General features: G+C 44.6%; 1 protein-coding gene across 8 annotated transcripts in view; it reads right to left on the bottom strand.

Annotated features, from left to right (window-relative positions):
* Positions 1-2,854: 2,854 nt before the first annotated feature.
* si:ch211-220f16.2 (golgin subfamily B member 1) overlaps positions 2,855-27,914 on the bottom strand; it is a 136,252-nt gene continuing 111,192 nt past the window's right edge. For 7 of the 8 annotated variants that reach the window (XM_061815638.1, XM_061815637.1, XM_061815639.1 and 4 more), the window contains 5 exons: positions 23,288-23,434; positions 21,271-21,341; positions 5,586-5,678; positions 5,396-5,501; positions 2,855-4,254 (listed from right to left, as the gene is read on the bottom strand). In XM_061815638.1, the coding sequence (XP_061671622.1) occupies positions 4,096-4,254; positions 5,396-5,501; positions 5,586-5,678; positions 21,271-21,341; positions 23,288-23,434 (576 nt within the window). In that variant the 3' untranslated portion in view covers positions 2,855-4,095. Of the gene's footprint in view, positions 4,255-5,395; positions 5,502-5,585; positions 5,679-21,011; positions 21,141-21,270; positions 21,342-23,287; positions 23,435-27,914 lie in introns of those variants that run through there. The other variant, XR_009794358.1, reaches the window with a different exon arrangement.

Raw genomic sequence — 27,914 nt, 5'->3', positions numbered from 1 at the left:
TTTCATTAATAATATACCAAAAATCATCTGTTTGATGACACTTGACCTTTAAGATTTTACGCTTACAAAGTGCAACTCTTACAGGTAATCGAGCCAAATGATAAACCAAGACGAAAAGGTTTGCAGTTAACGTGCTGGAACGAATTTCTGAGGATGACGAGCTTGTTTTAGTGATGAGGCAACCTTTCATGTTTCAGGGAAACTGAACAAACAGAATGTGAGAATCTGGGGATCAGAACAACCAAACTTGACTAGATAAATTGAGCGTAAAAGCCCAAATGTAAATGTGTGGTGTGGGATCATGTGCAATCAAATAATTGGTCCTTTTTTCTTCACCGAGACATCAATTTCTGCAAATGTTTTACCTTGACCTTTTCACTGAATATGTGGCACCACAACTGAATGACCTTCAACCAACCATCATTTTTCAGCAAGATGGTGCACAAACACATTGGGTTGTGCATGTTCGATGATTCCTCAATAAAACATTTCCAAACATTGAAAGGGATGGTCCAATTCCTTGGCCGCTACGTTCACCAGATATCACTCCCCTGGACTTCTTTCTATGGCGCTATGTTAAAGATATCGCGTATCGAACAAAGATAAGGGACATTACTGACCTAAATAAAGCAAAGGATTACTGATGCCATTGCCACAATTGATGAACGTTCACCAGATATCACTCCCCTGGACTTCTTTCTATGGCGCTATGTTAAAGATATCGCGTATCGAACAAAGATAAGGGACATTACTGACCTAAATAAAGCAAAGGATTACTGATGCCATTGCCACAATTGATGAGGCTATGCTACAGCGAACATGGCATGAAATCAAGTACCGTCTTGATGTGCTTCGTGCAACTAATGGTACCCATGTAGAACTGTATTAAAAGAGGTAAAAAAAAAAAAAAAAGTTATAATAAACGCTGAATACAATAGAACAAATCTGAATAAAATATGTAATTAATTGCATTTTTAATATTTTTTTGAAATGGTGAAGACACTTTATGGACACCCTGTATATGAGGATGTGTGTGCGTCCAAAGCACAATCTGTCCCCTTTTGAGATTCTGTTTGCAGACCCTCCAAATGTTGGACTGCATCCTCCAGGCTTGCCGATGGACACACCTTTGCAATGACAATCTGATCAGGTATTGCACATCTTTGACTAACCTGGTCTCTGATGTCAGGAAACAAGTTTATGGAGCACTACCGAGGCCGGCAGATGGACCCTTGCATGACGTCAAACCCAGTGACTTTGTAGTGATAAAGAACTTCGAGCGGAAAAGGTGGAGGCAGAAGCGCTGACTGGGCCCTTTTCAAGTTCTCCTTGTGACCAACACTGCAGTGAAGATTGCTGAAAGGGCTACATGGGTTCACATATCAAGAGTCCACGAAGGTCTCATTGGTTCACTCTCATCGTGTATAGTGATTGACCATCAAGGTCATAAAGGTCGGACTATGACGGCTGACCCAACTGCCTGGATGATGTCGACCATTACTAACTTTCCTCACCGTGAATCTGCTGCATACTTGACGATGACCTGCTTGTGATAGATTTTCTAAATCCGGGGATGAATTTTGGGATAACTGTGAGAATGTTGTTTTGTTGATGCATGATGATTTGTTGTATCATTATTCACATTTCCTTCAAGCTTGTTGATATGTAGTTGCTTTACTTCACACAGCTAAAATAACAGACCTCAGAACAACTATGGAACTATTTTTAAAGGTCCAAGCCAGAGGGCCGACTCCAACCCAATTGAGAATCCCTGGAGGCACCTGAAAATGGGTGTCAACCAACATTCACTATCCATCCTGACAGAACTGTAGGATCTGCAAGGAGGAATGTCAAATGATCCCTCAATCCAGGTGTGATAAACAACATTATTGTTGTAGGTCTACGTTGTATGTGGCTGGAAAAACATGTTCACTGATATATACAGATGAAGTTACTGCTTCTTGTCTTCCTTTTGGCAAAAAAAGAAGTGTCTTGCAACAAATCATGCCTAGCTGAGTGTATTTGCATTTCACAGATTTGATTTATTGCAGAGGTTGACTGGAATGTAATCCCCACGATGTAGTGAGGATTACTGGATAAAATAATCAGTTTAAGAATGGGCAATTAAGTTATCATATAAATAGCTACTTAATGATCAGATCACCAGCTCATAAAAACGACCCGGTTATTTATACTTTTACATAAAAAGGACTTTATTTACCTCAGAAAATAGAATAATCTCAAATCACAAGTTTTAGTTAACATTCAAAAATTCTGTTTGGTAAATATGTAATTTGGTCCATAGAAATTTGTAATACCTGTCAAATGCACATTGGTGGCATGTACACAGGAAAACTATTAAACTCTGTCTTTGTCTAAAGGGGAAATCCACTGGTTTGCATTAACAACGTATCCAATAGGTCATGTAATATGTACTCTATCTTGAAAATGTGATGTTAAATCCTCATTTAATAGTGTTTTGAGAAGATTTTTTATCAACAATTGTGAATTTTCAGGGGCTCTGCCATTTTCGGGAGTCACAAGACCTACGTGCGCAGATGTGATGTGTTGCGTGGCGCAACAAAGGCACGATTTCATGGGACACCATTTATGTCCAGCGCTGATTTCTCGGATTTATCCTCATCTGATGAAGAAATAGCAGTATCGGTTGATCAGGAAGACTGAGGAATACTTCCATACACAGCCGTGAGCAGCACTGCCGTGAGTGGCTCAGCCGCTCGGTTCATCGTGAGAAGTTTTTCTTCTGCGGCACAGTGTTTATTTCAAGAATGAGGGTTGCCTTTTTAATATTCAGCTTTGTCAAAATCAAACAACTTGTCATGTCCTGAGAGAATAAAGAAAATCAACTGGCTTTATTCATACCTTTTGATATGTTGATCTGAAAACAGTTAATTGAAAAAGACAGTATTGCACTAAATTGAGCTTGATATCAAGCCCGTCAGCTTCTCAAACTCTTGAGAACAGAGGAAGTATGTGCACATTTTTCCAGTAGTCTAATCTTTCATAAATACATTCTTATTTCCCCATTACATATTGTGATGCCAGTGTGTCATTAACAGTATAGGTTCGTAGGTGGAATTTTACACACAAAAAGATAATCAGCGCTGTAATTATTCTTGCTCAAAGAAAAATACAAGCGTAAAATAATATCGTTTCATTTAAACCTTCACACTTGAGAAAACTGTCATGTAAGACCACGATGAGATGACAGAAAATGCATACATACATACATACAAAACAAGTCAGTAGTGTTTGGACAGAATACTCTACAGTATCAGAGCCGTCCACAAACAGGGGGAACAAACCTCAAAACATTGTTTTTGCATCGCTCTTCAATATTACAGCAGAGAGACTTGAAATAAGGCTCAAAAGCCATACTCCACTTATCTTTAGGAACATGAGAGTATTCTTTTGAACTCACTTATTTAGGATTCACTGCAGTACTTCTGTCATTGAGATAATAGACCTTGGTGCTTTTACAGTGCATAGTTTTCCTCAACATAAGTATTATGTCCAATCTAATAGACGAGCAGGAAAAATTATAATGGACCAACATTTTTCATAGTGATATTCATCAAACAGCCACAAGAAGAGTGAATATAATGTTGCGGCCAGGGAAATTGAGTTGAGATTTTAGACTAAGCAAAAGTACAGAAAATGGATGGTTGGAAGTTAAGAGATTTAGATTGTTGTGATTAACATGACAGAGATTACTTTCTTCTTCTTGTAGCTAATGGAATTTTGTAAAAGGTTATATCCAAGACTACCCATGCTTTTTCCCCATTTTGTGTGGCTGTAGTGACTGTCTCTCTTTTAAGGCTTTGTGTGGCGTACAATATTTACAGTGATTTCCAATTCCTGCAACTCCTGTATTATTACCAAAACACGCAACCCAAAAGACAATCTACTCTCAAAGGACAAAGATTTCAGTTTCTTAACTGTACACGTTTTATAAAGCATGTAAGAATCGTGTCGCATACATATGTGTGTGTTTGTGCGTGTGTGTGTAATATACAAATACATGTTAACTCAACCTGAACCTTTGAACCAACATCCAACTTTTCAATTTCCTCTTTAGAGGGTACCACTAAGGCACATTAGGACAAGCACATGAATGGTGACCAAGTAGGCCAGAAAGAAGTAGCGAGAGCGTGTACGGCCTGTCAGCAGCCGGGAAAAGTACAGACTTCTTCCTCTGAACCAGCGTTTGCATGCCGCCATTTCACCTTTCACCTGGGAGCACAGGGGGTACCAAATTCAGACAGAAATCTGATATTACAGTAATTTTATAGATTTATAGTAAGTTATTAAAAACAAAAACAAGATTGCGACAAAGAAAGCAGTGGAAAACTGAAAATTCAAGACGTTTTTGTAATATAGATGAGTGGGACTGAACATATGGAAACTAACAGCTATAATCGGGCAGATATACCCACAAATGTTCATTAAAGTACAGTGTAAATATGTCAATAAAGATTAGCTGACATTTCGACTCTACCTGTACGCCCTGAAGGTGTTTAACTGCTAATAGTGCATCTGGATTAATAACATGGATGACACGCTGAAATCAATAGGCAGTTGCTTGGTGCAGGAAACTAGCTGCTATGCCTCAAGAATGTGAAAATAGGGTTAGGGTTAACTCATGAGACCATTGCTAAATATGCAAGTCTATCCTCAGTGTGTATTGACACACACAATAAATGCTCATCGAAATCCTCATAATGGTTTCAGAATATTAACCAATCATACTCCTGTAAATGTGAACCGACAGAAATATACAGTAGTGCCTGCTCAGACGACGAAATGAGGACAAGTGAAGGTGGCTCAATAAGCTAAAATGTGTAAATGAATGGTGACCAATGGCCATAGCTACATAAAAAAACAAAACAAAAAAAACCCATCCAATCTTATGTTTTACCAAAGCCCTTATCCCGCACACACTGTCATACTTCTCTTCCTCCCTCTGGTTGCCCTACCCTCTTAACTCACTCATCCAATCACAAATCACACTCAGAAGCCTTTACTGCCTCAGAAGCAGTCTACGAGTAACTCAAAACAATCTATGTAACTTACTCTTTAGCAAGGTTAATGCATTAACTTAAAGCATAATGACTTATGATTTTTTTCAAAGTAATCTGTAACACAGAATTACAGTATTAAAAAAAAAGAAGCTCATTTGCTTTCTATTTACCATTTTTTGTAAATAGAATGGGCCTTTATTCGTCTGTTGTTGAGATTCTAAAAAGTTTCTAAATAGAAGGTAATTTTGTGTATTTGATGAACATTTGTGGGGTACTAAATTAATCACTGATTTTCTCCATCAGTCCCATGAGGAAGGTGAACGGTGGTCAAGGAAGCAACAGTGTAGTTTTACCTTCCGCATTATCAAAGGCTGGTTAGGGTTGAGGCCCACAGCTTCCCAATCATCATCTGCTGCCATCTCGATACTGCTAAAGTCTCTTCGAATATCTCCAGACAGACTTGAACACAACACAACATAAACATTTGGGCACATTTTCACTGTGCACATGTGACTGTTGACACAGGATGTTTTTGTGATCTACCTCTTTGTGCTGGCCTCAGCAAGATGCAAAGCCTCTTCAGCAGTCTCCCGTCTGCAGCGTTCATCTGCTAGACTCCGCTCTAACTCAAGTAGTCTAAATGTAAATAGAGAAAAACAATACACACTCAAGATCATCAACCTTTTTGGCACAGTGCTACAAGAAATGTGGAGCAGTACTTGTGCTATATTAAACAAACTGTATATCCATTAATCATAGGTGTGGAATGTTTATTTACTCAACTGCAGATACTTTAGGACAAGCAGTCTATTGGACTAATACAGTGCCATGAAAAATATTCTTTTTTTTTATGGCAGTTTCCCCACTGAAATCCTTAAGACCATCAAGTACAGTAAATTCAAATACACAAATATAATCCAAGTGATCTTTAAATGTCATTTTTAAGATTTCATTTATTAAGAAAATACAGTGAAAAAAAACAAGTATTTGAACGCCCTGCAAGTTCTACCACTTACACGAAACGTTTGACCTCTGTATTTCCAAAGGCTACTGTGCCAAATATTAACATTGGTTTTCTCAGGTGTTCAAATACTTATTTGCAGCTGTATCACACAAATAAAACATAAAAAAAAAAAAAAAAATCATACATTGTGAGTTCTGGATTTTTCTTTTTAGATAATCTGTCTCACAGTGGACATGCACCAAGGATGAAAATTTCAGACCCCTCCATTATTTCCAAGTGGGAGAACTTGCAATATAGCAGGGTGTTCAAATACTTATTTTCTTCACTGTATGTGCTATTTGCATACTTTTTTTGATGATCTTAAAGTGGGGAAACCATGCAAAAATGTCATTTAACACAGGGGGCAATACTTTTTAATTGAACTATAAATCCACTTGGGTTATATTTTATCTCAATCTCAATGTGGATGTGAAAAATATGTCAATAGGTTTTAATCATATCAGGAAATACGTGAACTATAGTCAGCTGACATTTATGCTGATAGAAGGTAAACAGTAAGGAAATCCCAGATCAATGCACAAGATATTCAATATTTTTATGGTGTAGGTACATGACTCTGTGTAGGAATAACTGAATATAATTTTCATACATCTGCTTCCGATAAAGAAATGCTTTGCTCTGCTTTCGATACAGTGGCAGGCGCTTAATGGGAGATAGCACAAGAAGATCTAATCATCAGAACTGTTAGAACTAGGACCACCTGTTTTCTGTTAAAGAAATGGTGACCACAGATGTATTCAGAAATCTTCCACACACATGAACAAACAAGAACACTTTGTTTCCAACTATGGTTTGCTCCCCTGTCTCCTTTTTGTAACGTGCATGTAAATAAGGGGAACCAAATAAAAAAGGTGCTGAGGAGAGGATAATCAGAGAGTACAGTGATGAAGTGTACGAGACAGTTCCTCTCTTCTCTCTTCGCGAGCTGTCAAACTTGAACTGGTGTCTTTGCTTCCTTTTTCGTTCTGTTTAATGAATGTCTAACTGGTAAACCTGACCTTTACTTGATCCTTTGAGCCGGATCTCAAGATACCTGAGGTTTCCAGGGGCTGAGTCGATGTCCACGTAAAGCCAGTGACCACGGCACTTGAGACCCTTTCCGGGACTGGCCCTCGGCTTTACGCCTGGAGAGTAAGGGTTGACGAGAAGCCGAAGGAAGTAAAGACATCTCTGGTGAGTAGGAAACTCACACACTCATGAGGAATGAGAGAATGCGTGTCTGGGCGACTGCAGCAGAACCAAACCTCTAGAATACTAGTTCCTATCGAGTAGATAAATTAGTCTATAAAACAGAGAAAAGGGCAACATGTGTCCTGTACGTACCTGAGCTCCGTGAAATGTGTGCATGTGTAAAAGTGTGAGTGGAGGTTCGCTACCTCGTTTGAACAGGAAATTAAAAGTCGCAACTGTTTGGGGATGCAGATGCAAGAATTATCCCCCACTTATGATAGAAGCTCGAGAATTACCTCAAACAGAAAATAATTGTCAACCCGTTCAGGGGGAAGTCAGTAGAGTCATCCTAGGTGAACCACTGACTCTAGCAGGGGAAAAACAAAGCAAAATAGTTGATAAAGAAGATCTGAAACAAAAGTTAATGTGTAAGGACTGGAAGTTTGTAGAAAGCCAATGACCTTCTAAATTAAAACATCTAAATTGGTAGATAACATAATATGGCTTTGCTGGACAGCTCAACACACAAAAACATATATAGTTAACCTGCAAAATAAAATGAGAAACACACGAAAATGATAAAAAAAAATGGACTCAAGATGATGTGAAAACGGCCATAAAAGGTATCACAAATCAAAGTTGATGAAACACAATTTGTTCAAGGAATGGAAGACTTCAGAAAGTCTTACCACTTAAATGTTGTGGAAGTACAACAAATGTGGGTGACAATGAAGGGAGATTGGCAAAGCATCAGGGGAGATTGGAATCCAAAAGATACAAATGAAACAGCAGGGAAGTTAATCATCGAGTTCAAGGCTTAGTATAACACACTTCTGCTAGATTTAGTAAAAAAGCAAATGATACAGCCATTGGAAGCATAAAACAAAACCTAACCCTAACCCTAAAACGATGAACCATTTGAAGTGCATGTTTTAAAGCAAACAGTGGTATTCCTGAAGATCACACTACAGGGAGTGTGTATCAAGAGCAATTAAAAAATGCTATTCATGTGAATTCAAATAATCCTACAAAAGAATGGATTGAAAAACATTGGGTTGACAAACCAACTGGGGGCCAGTAACAATATGTTAACCAAGCACTACACGTAGAAAGTGTGCTACAAAATAAGAAAAAGAAAGTTGACACCTTTCTGAACAGAGGAAGGATAAATTTATGGAGCTTTATCCGAAACATTTAATAATCGTGGCCACAGGGGAAGAGTAATGGGGAGGGGATGCGAATATGATCAAAAAGAAATTATTTGCTGGTGTTGTGGACAAAAAGGCCATATTTCACGTGACTCCCCTAAAAACAAAACACCCACCACTGCATGACTAGCGCAGCCATGTTCCAATCAACAATGTCACAACCAATGCTCCCAAATTGCCCCATACGTTTGTTGAGAAGAGATGGGTTGCTGAAATTAGGATTGGGCTAAATTCCCTCTCTGACAGGAAATACAGAAAAAAAAGAATTACTGGGAGGATAGTTGAATGTCTTACAAAATAGAATCCCAGCACTCTATTATTACACCTTAGATATTCCAAACAAACCTCCCACAAGAACAGATCTCGCTGCAAATAGCTCGAGACATGATTGAAAAACCACAAAATGAAATTGGAAGCGACTCACTGCGCGTAACTATTTAGAATAAGATCACAGCCCACACCAGCCAAAATCATGATTGATTATCTGTACTCAGATGGTATATCAGTCGTGGTGGCTGGAACAAGACCAAAACTAAATGCATTCCATACGGAATGGACACCACCACATACATCATTGTACTAACAAACTGAACAGGAGTGGAAGAGTTTGGGACAATTTGTATAGGTAGCATGAAATATTTCTGATTGGACAGAAAAAGAACCAGATTTGGATTGGGACAACTGAACTGTAGAGAAAATCACCTTATTGGGAGAGTGTAAAACAATCCGGCACTAGATGCTGCTGTATTCACAGTGGTATCACAATCTACACAAACAATATTGGAAAAATAGAGGAATAGTGACAACCACAGGGAAATCTTGGTGGAGGGGTTTGTGTGTCTTAATGATCTTAGGAGCTAAGTCGTCTGGGGCTTCGCGCCCCTGGTAGGGTCACCCATGACAAACAGGTCCTCGGTGAGGGACCAGACAAAGTACGGCTCCAAAACCCCTATGATGACTACAAAAATTGGATCTTGGTTTCCCTTGCCCAGACGAGGGTCACGGGCGCCCCCCTCTGAAGCCAGGCATGGAGGTGGGGCTCGAAGGCGAGCGCCTGGTGGCCAGGCCTGCACCCATGGGGCTCGCCCGGGCACAGCCCAAAAGGGTAATATGGGTCCCCCTTCCCATGGGCTCACAACCTGTGAGAGGGGCTGAAGGGGTTGAGTGCAATGTGAGTTGAACGGTGGCCAAAGCCGGGGAGCTTCGCGATCTGACCAACTAGGTCGAGGGACGTGGAATGTCATCTCTTTGGCAGGGAAGGAGCCCGAGTTGGTGCATGAGGTCAAGAAGTTCAGACTAGATATAATCGGACTCACCTCTACGCACCACTTGGGCTCTGGCGCCACTCCTCTTGAGAGGGGTTGAACTCTGTTCCTCTCTGGAGTTACCCACGGGGAGAGACGCTGAACAGGTGTGGGTATACTAATTGCCCCCGGGCTCGGGGCCTGTACGTTGGGGTTTACCCCAGTGGATGAGGGTAGCCTCCTTCCGCCTGCAGGTAGGGGGACGGATCCTGACTGTTGTTTGTGCTTATGCACCAAGTGGCAGTGCAGAGTACCCAGCCTTTTTGGAGTCCTTAGAGGGAGTGGTGGAGAGTGCCCCCTCTGGGGACTCCATCATTCTGCTGGGGGACTTCAATGTCCATGTGGGCAATGACTGTGAGACCTGGAAGGGCGTGATTGGGAAGAATGCCCCCCCCTCAGATCAGAACTCGAGTGGTGTTCTGTTATTGGACTTCTGTGCTCATCACGGATTATCCATAACAAACACAATGTTCAGGCATAAGGATGATTACATGTCTACTTGGCACCAGGACACCCCAGGTCACAGTTTGATGATCGACTTTGTGGTCGTATCATCGGACTTGCGACCGCATGTCTTGGACACTCAGGTGAAGAGAGGGACGGAGCTGTCAAATGATCACCACCTGGTAGTGAGTTGGCTCCGATGGTGGGCGAGGATGCCAGTCCGATGTGGCAGGCCCAAACGTATTGTGAGGGTCTGCTGGGAATGGCTCGAAGATTCCTCTGTCAGAAGGAATTTCAACTCCCACATCCGAAAGAACTTTGGTCACGTCCCACAGGAGGCAGGGGACATTGAATTAGAGTGGACGATGTTCTGCGCCTCCATTGCTGATGCGGGTGGCCGAAGCTGTGGCTGTAAGGTGCTCGGTGCCTGTCGTGGTGGCAACCCACGAACACGTTGGTGGAGACCAACAGTAAGGGATGCTGTCAAGCTGAAGAAGGAGTCCTATTGGGCATTTCTGGCCTGTGGGACTCCCGAGGCAGCTGATAGGTATCGGCTGACCAAGCAGAATGCAGCTTTGGTGGTTGCTGAGGCAAAAAGCCGGACGTACGAGGAGATTGGTGAGGCCATGGAGAACGACTTTGAGGAAATTCTGGTCCACCGTCCGACGTCTCAGGAGGGGGAAGCAGTGCACCATCAACACTGTGTATATTGGGGACGGGGCACTGCTGACCTTCACTCGGGATGTTGTGAGTCGGTGGGGAGAATAATTCGAAGACTTCCTCAATTCCACCAACATGCCTTCCCACGAGGAAGATGAGTCTGGGTGCTCTGAGGGGGGCTTTTCTATCTCTGGGGTTGAGGTCACTGAGGTGGTTAAAAAAGCTCCTTGCAGCCAGGGCCCTAGGGGAGGATAAGATTCGCCCAGAGTTCCTAAAGTCTCTGGATGTTGGTTGATACGCCTCTGCAACATCGCGTGGACATCAGAGACAGTGCCTCTGGATTGGCAGACTGGGGTGGTGGTCCCCCTTTTCAAGAAGAGTGACCGGAGGGTGTGCTCCAACTATAGAGGAATCACACTCCTCAGCCTCCCTGTTAAGGTCTACTCAGGGGTACTGGAGAGGAGGGTCCATCTGGAAGTGGAGTCTCGGATTCAGGAGGCGCAATGTGGTTTTCGTCCTAGCCGTGGAACAGTGGACCAGCTCTCCACCTTCGGCAGGATCCTCGAGGGTGCATGGGAGTTCGCCCAACCAGTTTACATGTGTTTTGTGGACTTGGAGAAGGGATTCGACCGTGTCCCTCGGGGAGTCCTGTGGGGGGGGTTCTTCGGGAGTGTGGGGTACAGAATCCCCTGATACGAGCTGTTCGGTCAGAGTTTAGTCCGCATTGCTGGCAATGAGTCGGACTAGTTTCCGATGAGAGTTTGACCCCGACAAAGCTGCCCTTTGTCACCGATTATCCTCATAACTTTTATGGACAGAATTTCTAGGCGCAGCGGAGGTGTAGAGGATGTCCAGTTTGGTGGCCTCAGCATCGCATCTCTGCTTGCTGCAGAAGTTGTGGTTCTGTTGGGTTCATCAAGCTGTGATCTCCAGCTCTCACTGGAGCGATTCACAGCCGAGTGTGAATGGCTGGAATGAGAATCAGCACCTCCAAATCAGAGACTATGGTCCTCTGTCGAAAAAGGGTGGCATGCCCTCTCCAGGTCGGGGATGAGATCCTTCCCCAAGTGGAGGAGTTCAAGTAACTTGGGGTCTTGTTCACGAGTGAGGGAAGAATGGAGCGGGAGATTGACAGACGGATCGGCAGCGTCTGCAGTGATGCGGACTTTGTATCGGTCTGTTGTGGTCAAGAGGCAGCTAAGTCGAACGGCGAAGCTCTCAATTTAACAGTCGATCTACGTTCCTACCCTCAACTATGGGAATGAGCTGTGGGTCGTGACCGAAAGAACAAGATCCCGAAATGAGTTTCCTCCGCAGGGTGTCTGGGCTCTCCCTTAGAGATAGGGTAAGAAGCTTGGTCATCCGGGAAGGGGTCAGCGTCGAGCCGCTACTCCTCTGCATTGAGAGGAGCCAGATGAGGTGGCTGGGGTATCTGATTTGGATGTCTCCTGGACGCCTCTCTGGTGAGGTGTTCCGGGCATGTCCCACCGGAAAGAGACCCCGAGGATGACCCAGGACACGCTGGAGAGACTATGTCTCTCAGTTGGCTTGGGAACGCCTCAGGATCCCTCCGGAAGAGCTGGAAGAAGTGGCTGTGGAAAGGGAAATCTGGGTATCCCTGCTGAATTTACTCCCCCGCGACCCGACCCAGAGAAGCGGTAGATAATGGATGGATGGATGTCGGTTAGACATAGATGAATGATGAAGAAAAAAAAAACCTCACACAAGTGTGAAGGTCCCTTTCAGGAGTTATTAACAACCCCAAAGAGGTTTAAAAATAGCAAAAAGGAATACTTAAGTTCATTGTCGATTGTAAGAAGGTTATTGATTTTAAAGCTATATATACTAAAATCTAATTAGTTCTTAACGGCCACTTGTAAGATAGCTGTGGCAACCCCTAACGGGACAAGCTGAAAGAAACTAAGATACCTGTTGTCATTCCCACTGCCAAGGTCGCTGTAGTCACACATGGGGTAGGGGTATTTCGAACCCTTCCATCTCAACCCGGTGAGGAAAACAACCCGACCGAGGTATTTAGGGGAGTGAGACTGCAGTCATAATGTCGACTAAACATTGTTTAGGGTGTTGGATAAAACGCTACACGTTATTTACATTTTTCTGTTTGAGTGGTACCTATGGGAACCACCCAAGGTCCCAGAAAAGCAAATTGGATAACGACATACAAAAAACTAAATTCAAGTTCATTAAAATGACACGGTAGATCCGTAAATGTAAAACCACATTCTTGTGACAATAACCAGGCCATGAGAGTTGCAAGTGTTACAATATGTGTACCTGCAAATGAAACTGGGCCTCATTTCTTCCCGAAATGCTCAATTCCCTTATATTATAATATATTTGTGCAGGTCACAAACTAAAATAACTTGCTTTGAAACAGTTTTGAGGTTAAAGGTTAAATAAGCCACCATTCTGCTTATTTTAACACTAAATTAGATGTAGAAAAATAGGTTCAAATCGGAACAGGCATTTCCGGACAAAATATTAATTGGGTCCTTATAGTAAAACAAGAAGCAAAAAATTGTTCAAAAGATTGCGTTGTTTGCACGCGTCCACAGATAATACCAGTGCTATTACCTGAAAACGAATGCAAAAAAAAAGGGGGGGGTGTATCCATTAACTTCTTTTGAAAAAAAAAAACAAAAAACATTCTTTTCTAACGACGTGTCACCAGGAAATTTCACATGCATCAAATTGATAGGAACCGCAAGCAAATTAGGAAATTTATCAGCATTGATGTGTAAAACCATTTTTGTAACATTGTCACGGTGCTGCGGCGGTAACAGTCTTTCATTTTTGACACCAGATGCCCTTCCTGACGCAACCCCTCTGCATTTATTCAGAGAAAGAGCTGGAGCTTATCCCAGCTAACTTTGGGGAAAGGCAGACTACACCCCGAACTGGACGCCAGCCAGTCGCAGGACAGATATCGATACCATCACTGAGTGGGAATCGATCCCATGCTGCGTGCAAGTGTGTACACGAAACAAGTTACTGTGCTTTAATAACATTATTATTTGTCTATTCATTCTCTGTTTATCAATGAAAATCTACTGTACAGGCAGTTTTACACTGGGACACTGGCATAGACTGAGGAGTTGAATGACATGGACAAAATAGCAGAAAGAAACACAGATTTTTAGTATCTGAAAATACCCAAAGGCTGGCAAAGATTTAAAAGACACCTGACTCATTTATGGGTGACTTTTTCGACATGACTTCAAAATGGCTAAATAATATGATAGCATGTTGGGCTACAACGTTAACGACCATAAGGATTTTTTTTTTCATATTGTACCTTTGGGCACCTGTAAAGCTGACAAAAACGCATAACATAACTGATAATTACACTCAGTCAACTACGCCTACCACACACTAATAAAGAGGCGGAACCTCATTTCAAATAACGTGTCATGACCAGAACACGGGGTTGGACCCAAATGCAGGACTCGGGAAACGCAGAGGCAGTTCGGGAAAAGTGTTTATTTGGTCCAATGTCGGGGATCAGGCAGGCAAGTCAACGGGAATAGCAGTAACAAGAACGTCAGGCATAGGAGGCAGGAGTAGGTACACGGGAGATTAGGAACGGGATTACGAGAGTGCGGGAACGAGGCATGAAGCAACGGTCTGGCCTTTGCCTTATACGTGTGGTTCTATATAACTGGGACGTAGTTACTAGAGACGAGGTGCAGGTGTGTGCCTCTGCCGAGTGCAGCAGGTGCGTTCCACCTTGGGGACTGGTATGGCTAGAATAGGGAAAGGCAGGGCCATGACACTACCCCCTTCCTTTCACGGCCAGCCCTGGATGGCCCAGGGACCTCGGGGTGAGAGGCGTGAAAGTCTCTGATTAGTGAGGGATCAACCACGAACCGGGATGGGAGCCATGATCGTTCTTTGGGACCGTAGCCCTCCCAGTCCACCAGGTACTGGACTCCCCTTCCCTGACGGCGAGACGACAGGAGGCGGTGCACAGTGTAGACCAGAACCCTATCAACCATCCGGGGGGGAGGAGGGGTCTTGGGTGGCGGGACCAGTGGAGACGACCGAGCTGGCTTGAGCAGACTGACATGAACGGCAGGGTGGACCCACATCGATCTTCAGTGGATCATCGAGTTTCAATGATACTGCAACTGGGTTGATCACCTTAGTGAGAGGGAAAGGACCGACGAACCTGGGGACCATCTTATGAGATTCCATCCATAGCGGGATGCCTCTCGCCGACAACCAGACGCGCTGTCCAACTTTATAGGTCAGAGCCCTCAACCTCTTTTGGTCCGCTGCGGTCTTATAGGTACGCCCCATACGTAGGAGCATTCGTCTGGCTCGCTCCCAGGTCTGCTTACAGCGCTTTACCATGGCCAATGCCCACAGAACCGGTGAGTCAGTGTCTACAGACGAGAAGAGAGAGGGAGGGTAGCCATGGACCATCTGGAAGAGCTACATACCTGTCGAAGCCGAGGGAAGGGAGTTGCGGGAGTATGCCACCCAGCCGTCGCGGGAGACCTGGCAACGGGGACCGGTTTCCATGTCCTGATTGACCCATTTGGTCTGGCCATTGAACTCTGGTTCTGACCCGAGGAAAGACTCGCCGTGGCCCCAATCAGGGAGCAAAACTCCCTCCAAAATCGTGAAACGAACCGGGGTCCCCTGTCAGACACCACATCGGTAGGCAACACTTTGTCCAATAGAAGCTCGGCAGTTTGCTTGGCGGACGGGATTTTCGGCAGCGGGATGAAGTGAACCATTTTTGAGAACCGATCCACTATTGAAAGCACGGCGGTATGACCTTGTAAAGGTGGAAGTCACGAAATCTACGGAGATGTGGGCCCATGGACATCGAGGAACGGGCAGCGGATGAAGCGCAACCTGGGCACGCATTGACATATTCCCGTACGTCTTTTTGATGTTCGGCCACCAAAAGCACTGTTAAACCACCTAACGCGTCTTGGCCATGCCCGCATGTGACACATGGTGTGGTTTGTGTCGGCCCAGTCAATCACCTTCCCCCTAGAGGAGGCACGACATACAGTCTGTTGGCAGGGCAACCTGCAGGACTGGAGGAGTCTTTAAGTGATTCTTTCACTTGGACCTCAATCTCCCAAGCGAAGGTGGACACGAAGCAGGTGTCCGGAAGAATCAGGGCGTGATCGGGTTCGCTCCTCTCCCCCGACAACGCATCGGGTTTCCCATTTTTGGACCCCAGCCAGTAGGACATAGTGAAGTGGAACCTAGTGAAAAAGAGGGACCACCTAGCTTGCCAGGAGTTTGGGCTGTTGGCGGTCTTTAGATATTCAAAGTTTTTACGATCTATCAGCACTAGGAAAGGGACCTGAGTCCACTCCAACCAGTGTTTGCACTCCACCATGGCAGTCTTGACGGTGAGCAACTCCCAGTTTCCAATATCATAGTTCCGTTTCGCTGGAGTCAGCCTCTTGGAGAGGAAAGCGCAGGGGTGTAGTCTCCCATCCCTGGAACTCTTCTGAGAGAGGACCGCCCCTATTCCGGAATCTGATGCGTCCACCTCGACAATAAACTGCCTGTCAGGGTCAGGCAGGATGAGGACCGGGGCTGACGTGAAGCCGGCCTTGAGCTTGCTGAAAGCTGCCTGGCAGGCCGGATCCCAGTCGAAGGCACTGCGGGGAGATGTGAGTGCATGCAAGGGGGCTGCTCTGGTGCTAAAATTCCGAATAAACTTGCAATAAAAGTTGGCAAACCCAATGAATCTCTGTACCTCTTTGCGATTTGTGGGAGTGGGCCACTGAGGGACAGCCTTGACCTTGCCACGGATCCATGCAGATTTCCCCCTCCGCCAGGATAAAACCAAGGAAGGACACAGAGGGTTGGTGGAATTCGCACTTCTCTCCCTTCACGTACAGATCGTGCCACAATAGCTGCTGTGCCTGATATGAGAATCTTTGTCCAGGGGAAAAAAAATCAGTATGTCGTCAAGATACACGAAAACATGCCTATTGAGCATCTCGCGCAGGACGTCATTGACGAAGTTCTGGAACACCGCTGGTGCATTCGTCAGTCCAAAAGGTATTGCCAGGTACTCATAATGCCCCGTGGGTGTGTTAAAGGCAGTATTGCATTCGTCTCCCTTCCTAATGCGCACCAGGTGGTACGCGGTCCTCAGGTCTAGCTTAGTAAATATCCTGGCTCTCTTCAGCAGCTCGAAGGCCGTGGCGATTAGGAGAAGAGGGTACCTGTTTTTCATGGTGATGTCATTCAGCCCCTGGTAGTCAATGCAGGGATGCAGGGATTTATCTTTTTTCTTTACGAAGAAGAAGCCCGCTCAGGCGGGTTCAGGTGATGACGAGGGTCTGATGAGACCCGCCGCCAGTGACTCCTCTACATAGTCCCTCATGGCTTGGTGTTCAGGGCCTGAAGAGAGAAGAGTCTCCCCCGCGAGGGTGAAGTGTCGGGCAGTAAATCAAAAGCACAGTCATACGGCCGGTGAGGCGGAAGGGACTTAGCCTTGGCTTCAGAAAACACCAGCTTCAGATCAGAGTAGCAGTCAGGGACCAAGGTTAAATCTGGCTCCTGTGGAGAGTCACATGGAGGTTCCTAAGCGAACTGGGAGCCCTCCTTATCAGGGGATGCAAAGCAAGCGCCTCCGCATTTCGAACCCCATGACTTGCTATGTCCGGATAGCCAGTCAATGAGAGGGTTATGTTGCCTGAGCCAGAGACTCCCCCAGATGATGTCACTGCTTCGTGAATCGAACACGTGAAAACTCAAGCGTTCAGTGTGTGCGTCTGGGAACGTCATGTTTAAAGTCTGAGTAATTTCGGACAAAAACTTGCCATTGGCTTCTAAAAGTCTCTGAACCCAATAAGTCAGTTACTCCCGGGTTCAGGAGATTGGCGTCAATGAATGCCGTAGCCATGTATGAACGTTCTCCTGCGCTTAAAGTCACCTGAAGCAGGGAGCCCGTCGGGCTGCCAGCGGTGTAATTCAGACTCACCATCGTGGAGACCCTGAGTGTGGGTTGTACGGATTTGACTGAGCAGCGAGCCACAAGGTGGCCCAGCTGTCCACAGTAGTAACAGCGACTCTCTCCCTGGCGTCGTTATCGTTCCTCTGGGGAGCCGTGAACCCCCTCAACTTGCATGGGCTCCGTTTCAACAGCCTGAACTGGTTGACGTGCAGTCTGTGATGCGAAGCTCCTTTGGACGTCCCTCTGTGGCGCATCGACCCGTCAGGGCATGGGCAATGAGTGAGTCCAGGTCTGTGGGCAGTTCCACTGTGATGAGGTGATTTTGAATTCTGGGCGAGAGACCCTAAAAGAATGCGTCGAGGAGCGCTCCCTTGTTCCACCGGACCTCCGCTGCTCAGATGCGGAACTCCATGGCGTAATCCGCGACGCGGCATTTCCCCTGCCGGACCGAGATCAAGGAAGCCGCCGCCTCACGTTCCAGAGAAGCGTTTTGGAACACCTGCGTCATTGCACACACAAAGGAGTCCAGGTGCGGCAGGTTTTGGAACAGCGGCTCCATTCGGCTGTGGCCCAGGCCTCTGCTCTCCCTGTCAGGTGGGATATCACGAATGCTATCCGGTAGCTGTCAGTGGGGAAGGCGCAGGGCTGCAACTCAAAATGAAAATCACATTGGGCGAGGAAGGGTTTAATGTTACCCGTGTCTCCGGAGAACCGCTCGGGTCAGGAGAGTGCCGTACACACGGTCTGCTGGACTTCCACGAGTGGGCACGGACAGACTTGGGCTTGGGGTGGCGGCGGCTGTCGGCGGACTGGCGTCGGCTGCGTTGGACATGGACGCAAACCACGCGTCCAGCCGAGCACACATCTCCTGTAACTAGTGATTAGTTACCTGGAGAGTGGCTTCCTGCTCGGCGATACGTCTGCCCTGGAGCTGCAGGGACTGGCGGAACGCAGCTGAGTCGGCTGGGTCCGTGTTTTGGACAGATCGTTCTGTCACGACCACAACACAGGGTTGGACACAAGTGCACGACTCGAGAGATGCAGAGGCAGTTCGGGAAAAGTGTTTATTCGGTCAAGTGCCGGGGATCAGGCAGGCATTCAACGGGCGCAGCAGTAACAAGAATGTCAGTCGTAGGAGGCAGGTCAGTGGGCAGGCAGGAGTCGATACACGGAAGATCAGGAACGGAATTAAGAGAGTGCGGGAACAAGGCATGAAGAAACGATCTGGCAAAGTCCAGACCGTACGTGTGGTTCTATATAACTGGGACACAATTACCCGAGATGAGGCGCAGATGTGCGCCTCCGCCGATTGCGGAAGATGCGTGCCGCTCCAGGGAACGGTATGGCCAGGACAGGGACAGGTAGGGCCATGATATAACGTTGATAAACAATTATGCAGCAGGCACCAAGGCACGAGGGGAGGACTCCATGTGGGCCTCCCAATGAATCAGTTAAGCATTTTAATTCCTTGGCCGAGTCGAATTGAACACTCCAACAAAGGAATAGGGTATAGATCAAATAAATGGTATCTGACAAATAATATAGGAGACTCCAGGTGGAACACCCTGGTGGCAGATGAAGGTAACTGATGATGCTGGGGATTCCATCTATGGGCTTATACTAAAGGAAAACCCCTATTTTCTTCTCACCATTTGCCAATTTAATGGTACCCTAAACCCAAATGCCATACAAAAGAGTCAGTATACTGTGGAGGGAGTTGTTTTTTTTTTTTTTTTTTTTTTTAGTATTTTAACCAAAAAAGCGTGAGGAACATTTTTTTTTGGCAGTGACAGGTATTTCACAACTAACTGTTATTAATGTAAAATTCAGCAAACATGGTACACAAAAGTTGCATCACCTGCATGGACCCTAAGCCACTACTATGTGTCATTCCAGTAGAAATCCCAACACAGCGTACCCTGGAGGTAATGACTAAAACAACTCCCAACACCACTTGTCAGGAATGGAAGTGGTTATCCAAAAACTGTGGCTGTAAATGATAAACTGATATTTTCTTCTAATGTTGCATTGGTTAACTTCTCCTGTGTTAGCTTTACATGGTTAGGTGTTAAGGTGGGAAGTCTCAACAAAAAATGATGTCATGTTATCCATTGGCAAACTGCCCCCCTGCTCCCATGCCGCGATGTGTGTTGGTCAAACGTTTTATGACACACTGATAAATGCATCAGGAATGTGTGCACTGGTATCCCTGCTCTTATCTGTGACTGTGTTTCCATCCAAAGCAGAGGATATACAAATGGCCGCATCCATCTTTGACTTCCCCTCGGTTTCTCCCAAAAGCAAAGGTCCCATTGGAAAGATGGAAATCCAAGATACATTGATGCAATTGGAATCCCATGAGGCATACCAGATGAGTATAAGTTGGCTAACTAGATTGCTGCAGGATGGGAATCCATCTTGTTACCGATAACCCCAAATAAAAACGTTGACAGAATCAACTGCATAAATTACAATGTACAGAAACTAAGTAACTGTACGGAAGAAGGCTTTATTACCATAAGAGAACAACTCACTGCAACCTCACTCATGGGGTTCCAGAACCGCATAGTGGTCAACGTGCTACTGGCCAAGTAGGGTGGCGTCTGCTCAATGTTTGGTGACCAGTGTTGTACATTTATTACAAATAACACGGCACCGATCGGTCACAAACAAGGGCCATTGAAGGCCTCCGGCACCCTGAACCACAAGATGAAGGAGCACTCTGGTGTGAATACATCATCCTGGTCTGAGTGGTGGGAAAAAAAAAATTGGAAAATCTAAAAACTTGGTGTTCTCTGTCCTAGTTTCTATAGCTATATTTGCAGCTTGTCTTACATCGTGTGGATGTTGTTGTATTCCCTGCACAAGGGCATCACGTAACAGACTTGTAAGCACTGCTATTGCCCAAATGCAAAATTGTCAGAAATATATCCACTGTTCGCACAGCAGGGGAATGACAGTGATATTGTTGACCATGATGAGGTGTGGTGGTGAATTGTACGAGACAGTTCCTCTCCTCTCAAGTTGTCAAATTGAAGTGGTGTCTTTGCTTCCTTTTTTGTCCAGTTTTAATGAATGTCTAATTGGTAAACCTGACACTCCGTTAATCTATGATAAAAAAAATTTTACCACAAATTTGCCTGTCCCAAAATAATTCAGTTGTTAAACTCGATTTATCGTAATGTAATTTGAATGCATCACCATCGCTAACTTGTCTGATGTTCTCGACTCATTGACGACACTGTTCAGTGGAGAGCTTTGCAGACTGATGCACAGTAGAAGTACTGTATCTTTCAGCTGGTGACAGCTGGTAAATGCCTTTTGCGGAGCCTATCAATGAATGGCAAATGATGACATTAACGGCGATCATTATAAAAGGCTAATTATCGGCTGAGACTGATCAAGCCAATGAGATCAGTGGAAAGTCTAGTCATTACAAGGACAGTCAGAGCGATCTCACCTTTCTTGGAGCAGGACTGTGTTGTTCCTCTCATGAGGTGCTCCAGGAGCCACCTCTGCATTTCCTGACCTCTAAAAGGAAGGGGAAAACAATACTACAATTAATATTTGTGAAATGTAAAATAACTTTTTTCATAATTATGCAAAGTGTCTTGTTTTTTCATGTATTTATAATTGATCTGTAAACAAGGAATTTTTTGATAGAATTGTTAGTAGGATACTCAATTACAAAAATATTCAGTAGCTCCAGCCCTGTTCCAGGACTAGTGGAAGCATTTGTCATTTGTGACAAGTCTGTTTCAAGTCTGAATTATTAACTATCATACTACAGATTTAAATACATTGTTTTGTGGATTGTTCAATAACTTGGGTGCAACTTGTCAGAGATGTCTCATGTTAAGTCTTGCTAAAAGCAGCTAGCTATTGACGGAGTCAATAGCTGGACATTAACATTCATGGACATTCCTAGGCCAAATATAAGAGCTGGCTAAGTAGCTGATGGGAATCTTCTGATGATGGACATTGACTGAATCTGACTGAAGCACCATCCTTATACAGTGAGTTCTTGGGTTAAAACGTTCTCAACCTAAAACGTTTCGACTTTACGAGGCCCGTGTCTTGTCCACCATTATGGCCCCAGCACCATAGTGTTTCTGCATAGCTCATGCATATTGCTTATCTGTTTGTGCGCTGAGAATTTAGAATTTTTTAGCATAGCTGGTCCAGCCGAAAGAAAAGCAAGAAGCATGGAAATAAAGCTTAACATTATTAAAAAAAAAAAAAATGGAGAAAGGAGTAAGACCGACAGCCATGAGGGACAAAAAGACTTGGGCTTCAGTCGGATGATCGTGGCGATTATTAAGGACAAAGCCCATATTTTAGCGCACGTGAAGAATTTTGACCCTATGAGGGATACAGTGATCACGAAGCAACTTTTTTTGTGAAAAAAAACAAAACAAAACGAAGCAACCTACTTCAATCTTTGCCGAAATGGAAAGATTGCTTACATTATAGATCGAGGATCAGAATCAACGTAGGCTTAATATCAGCCTAATGTTCATTAAAGGGAAAAGTCACAGCGTATTTTCCTAACTTTGAATGAGCAGAAAGGCAAGGACTTAAGTCGAAATTCGAGTTAAATCACTAGTGTAGGAACGGATCTCAGTCGTAGACTGAGGACTCCCTAGAATCCCCCCCCCCCCCTTTTCTTTTTGGGAGTTGCGGCTTTGGGGAGTGTGTAGTGGAGGATAAGGACAGCGAGCCATCTCCACTCCTATCTCACCTCTCCCCATTCTTTCTACCTCTGTCGCTTTTTGTTTATCCAGTATCATGTAAATAGCGCTTTGTATTAAAAACCAACAGGCAAGATTGCTTCCTTAAATATTAAAAAAAGAGGAATTTCCAACACGTCACTTCAACAAGAAGAAAAAGTCAGCAGTCGTTGAACAATTTTTCATTGAATAACTGAATTTCTTTCTGTATTGTCAATCTATTACTTGATATAAAATGACCTATATGGTAATACTGTTTATTATGTATGTATAATTATATGAAATTACTAAACCAGAAATGAAACAAGTTTTGGCGGCACGGTGGATCAGTTGCTAAAGCGTTGGTCTCACACTTCTGAGGTCCCGTGTTCAATCCCGCACCGCCTGCGTGGAGTTTGGATGTTCTCCCCGTGCCTGCGTGGGTTTCCTCTGGGCACTCCAATTTTCTCCCACATTCCCAAAACATGCCACATTAATTGGACACTGTAAATTACCCTAAGGTGTGATTCTGAGTGCGGGTGTTTGTCTCCATGTGCCCTGAGATTGGCTGGCAACCAGTTCAGGGTGTACCCCACCTCCTGCCCGTTGACAGCTGGGAAAGGCTCCAGCATTCCCCGCGACCCTCGGGAGGATAAGCGGCAAAGAAAATGGACGGATGGATGGATGGATGAAACAAGTTTTATCCCAAATAGCAATTGGCAAGCATGAAAAGCACGATATCCAGTGTTATCATCAGCTGTTTCATACCTTTGAGTTAAGTTGCTGAAAGTACTGGTCTCGTTGCTGGAGGTCATATAAGCATCGCTGCAGCTCTCTGTGAAGCTGGCTCCTCTCTGCCTCCAATCGACTCACCATCTGCTCCATTTCACTTTGGCCTAACGGATTCACTGTTACCTATTTTTATGCACAAATACAAAGAGTGAAAAATGGTTACCCAAACGTTCAGGTGCATTATGTCACAAAAGGTGGAGCAGCTGCACATGAAACGCTGTGGCCAAACGCCACTGAAAGGTCATGCAGTGTTAAGGGTACTAGTCTTCACAAGTGGACAACCATAATCTAGCTTTGATGCAAATGAAAAGTTGAACCACTGATTAACGTCGCAAAGTCTCAGAATTTTTGCAGGTTTATTAAAAAAGAAAAAGTGATGTATCACACAGTCATAAGTATTCACAAACTTTGCTCAATATGTGATAGAAGCACCCTAGTGAGCTACTACAGTCATGAGTGTTTTTGAGAATGAAGCATATGTTCGTTACAACTAGATTTGGAGACCATCTGCTAGTCCTCTTTGCAGATCCTCTGAAGTTCTGTCACGTTGGATGGAGAACATTGGTAGGCATCCATTTGCAGGCGTCTCCATCGATGCTATATTGTGTTGAAGACAGGGCTCTGGCTGGGCATTCAAGAACAGAGTTGTTCTGAAGCTACTCCTTTGGTATTTTAGCTACAGTGAAGAAAATAAGTATTTGAACACTGGTATATTGCAAGTTCTCCCACTAAGACATCATGGAGGTGTCTTGAAATTTCATCGTCAGTGCATGTCCACCGTGAGAGAGATAATCTAAAAAGAAAAATCTAGAAATCACAATATATGATTTTTGTAACTATTTATTTGTGTGATACAGCTGCAAATAAGTACTTGAACACCTGGCTATCAGCTAGAATTCTGAACCTCAAAGACCTGTTAGTCCGCCTTTAAAAGTCCACCTCCACTCCATGTATTATCCTGACTCAGATGCACCTGTGTGAGGTCATTAACTGCATAAACACACCTGTCCACCCCATACAATCAGTAAAACTCAAACTTGTAACATGGCCAAGACCAAATAGCTGTCCAAAGACACCAGAGACAAAATTGTACAACTCCACATGGCTGGAAAGCGCTACAGAGAAATTGCCAAGCAGCTTGGTGAAAAAAAGGTCCACTGTTGGAGCAATCATTAGAAACGAAGCTAAACATGGCGGTCAATCTCAGTCGGAGTGGAGCCCCATGCAAGATATCACTTCATGGGGTCTCAATGATCCTTAGAAAGGATGACCTGAAAAGAGCTGGGATGACCGTTTCCAAGGTGACTGTTGGTAATACACTAAGACATCAGGGTTGGAAATCATGCATGGCACAGAAGGTTCCCCTGCTTAAAACAGCACGTGTCAAGGCCCGTCTTAAGTTTGCCAATGGCCATTTGGATGATACAGAGGAGTTATGCGAGAAAGCTTTGTGGTCAGATGAGACCAAAATGGAAGTTTTTGGTCAGAATTCCACTAACCTTGTTTAGAGGAAGATGAATGATGAGTTCCATCCAAAGAACACCATCCCCTACTGTGAAGAATGTGGGTGGTAGCATCATGCTTTGGGGGCGATTTTCTGCACATGGGACAGGACAGCTGCACTGTATTAAGGAGAGGATGACTGCGGCCGTGTATTGTGAGAATTTGGGGAACAACCTTTGCCTCAGTCAGAGTATTGAAGATGGGTCGTGGCTGGGTCTGGGATGAAAATTTCAGACCCCTCCATGATTTCTAAGAGGGGGAACTTGCAATATAGCAGGGTGTGCAAATACTCATTTTCTTCACTGTTATCTTCCATCCACACTTCAGATGGGGGAATCGCCTGCCTATGCAACAAACACCAGTTCAGAGTACCCACTTTTTTGGAGTCCTTAGAGGGGGTGCTAGAGAGTGCTCCCACTGGGGACTCCATCGATCTGCTGAGGGACTTCAATAATCATGTGGGTAATGACAGTGAGGGCGTAATTGGAAGGAATGGCACCTCCGATCAGATCCTGGCGTCGGACATTGAGTCCGAGTGGATGATGTTCCGCACCTTTATTGCTGAGAACGCCGACAGGAGCTCTGGCCGAAAGATAGTCAGTGGCTGTTGTGGCGGCAATCCCCAAACATGTTGGGGGAAACCAATGATGAGGGATGCCGTAAACTTGAAGGAGTCATATCGGGGCTTTTTGCCGTGTGGAACTCCCGAGGCAGCTGATGGATACCAGTTGACCAGCCGGAATGCAGCTTTGGTGGACGTCGAAGCAAAAACTAGGATTTGGAAGGAGTTCGGTGAGGCCGTGGAGAAAGATTTCCAGTTAGATTTGAAGAAAGTCTGGTCCACCATTCAGTGTCTGGGGAGGGAGAAGCAGTGCACCAACAACACTGTGTATAGTGAAGATGGGGTATTGCATCTCTGCTTTTTTGCAGATGATTTCTGGATATATATTTTGTTAAGATTACCTCTCTCACAGTGGACATGCACCTACGATGAAAATTTCAGACCCCTCCATGATTTCTAAGTGGGAGAACTTGGAATATAGCAGGGTGTTCAAATACTTATTTTCTTCACTGTATGTGCTTAGGGTCTTTGTCTTGTTGGAAGGTGAACCTTCGGCCCATTCTGAAGTTCTGAGCACTCGGCAGAAAGTTTTTGTCCAGGATATCAATGTACTTGGCCGCATTCATCTTTTCTTTGTTTTCAACTGGTCTTCCTGTCCCTGGAGCTGAAAAACACACACACAACATGACACTGCCACCACCATGCTTCACTGTTGGGACTGTATTGACAGGTGATGAGCAGCAGTGGCACATGCCACTTAGTATTAAGGCCAACAATTTCCAACTTGGTCTCATCAGCCCAGAGAATGTTATTTCTCACTATCTTGAAGACCTTCAGTTTTTTATTATTGTTTTTCAAATTTCATGCAGGCTTTCATGTATCTTGCACTGAGGATAGGCTTCAGTTTAGTTACTCTGGCTTAAAACCCCGACTGGTGGTGGGTTGCAGTGGTGGTTGACTTTCTCAAAGTTTTGCCCATCTCCTGACTGTATCTCTGGAGCTCAGCCACAGTCATCTTTACATTCTTCTTTACCTCTCTCATAAAGGCTCTTCTCCCCTAATTGCTCAAGTTTGGCAGGATGGCAAGCTCTAGCTGGACTCCATTGAAAGTGTAGAACCATCATGTGGATGATCCCAAGAATGGACTGCACCACAGGGAAATATATGTGTCACAGCAAAGGATCTTAATAATTATGGTTGTGATACTTCAGTTTTTGTTTTTTTAAAAATTAGCAAAAAATTCAACATGTTTTTTTTTCATGTCAAGAAGACTAAATTGGAGATCAAGGGTCTCCTTTTTACATGCTCCTGGATCAAAGATGATTTGAGCAAATAAACCACAGACTTGAGATTTGGCTGCCACCTTTCCTACACCTGCAACACTGAGCACTGGCTAACCATGGGACTGCGTGCTAAGCCCCTTCTGCAAAGTCTCTACACCTTTGACTGCATCTCAGTCTACAACAATATTATTATCAAGTTCGCTGATTACACAACAGTTGTCAGACTGATCTCAAAGGGAGACGAGGCAGTCCACAGAGAGGAGATCCAGAAGCTCACAACCTGGCACCCAGACAACAATCTGCCACTAAAGAACTACGGAAATCATTGTGGACTTCATGAGGAACAGAACTGCACCAGGTCCACTCTTTTTTTACGACGAGTGTGTGGAGAGTCCCCACATTCAGGTTCCTGGGAATCCTGATCTCTGATGACCTCTCCTGCACAGACAACATTTCATCTATCATCAAGAAGGTTCAACAGCATCACCACTTCATAAGAGTCATCAGGAAAAATAATCTGGACACAAAGTTGTGGCTGGCCTTCTATCGCTCATCCATTGACAGCCTGCTGATGTACTGTGTCTCTATCTGGTACGGGAGCTGCACAGAGGCAGATAAAGCAAGGCTTGAGAGGACAATCAAAGCACCACAGAATATCGTTGCTTGCTCTCTTCCCCTCCGTGGCAGACATTCACTCCTCACAGTGCCTCAGCAGAGCTCTGAACATTATTAAGGTCACTACACGCACCCTGGTTTTCAACCAGTTGAGCCCCTGCCATGTGGAAGGCGGTACAGATGTGCAAAAGCAAGGACCAACAGACTGACAAAACAGTTTTGCTCACAGCTGTCTTGACTGAATACCATCTCACTTTTTCAAAACTATTGTGAATTCCGTGGTAGCTCTTTGCTGCAAATAGTGAATTGCTCACTTCAGTCCGGCGAGTTTCCTAAAGCTCTAAAGGTAGCTTCCATTAAGCCTATTCTAAAAAAAAAAAGCACATGATGTTTCCATGTTAGCAAGCTATAGACCATCTTAATTCTCCCTTTCATAGCCAAGATTGTTAAAAGTTATTTTTGATCAACTCAAAAACTCAAGAAAGGAGTTCATCGGAGGGAAAAGTGGAAGATCTGAGACAAGTCAAGTCAATCACCGGACCTTAACCCAATAGAGCATGCATTTTACATCTTGATGTAGACATTGAAGGGAAATCCACCCAGACACTAACAGGGACTAGAAGAGGCAGTCATGGACTGG

This window comes from Syngnathoides biaculeatus, chromosome 3, assembly GCF_019802595.1.
Source record: "Syngnathoides biaculeatus isolate LvHL_M chromosome 3, ASM1980259v1, whole genome shotgun sequence".
NCBI lineage: Eukaryota > Metazoa > Chordata > Actinopteri > Syngnathiformes > Syngnathidae > Syngnathoides > Syngnathoides biaculeatus.
Note: the sequence above shows the minus strand (reverse complement) of the source record. Positions and strands in the feature narration are given on the sequence as shown.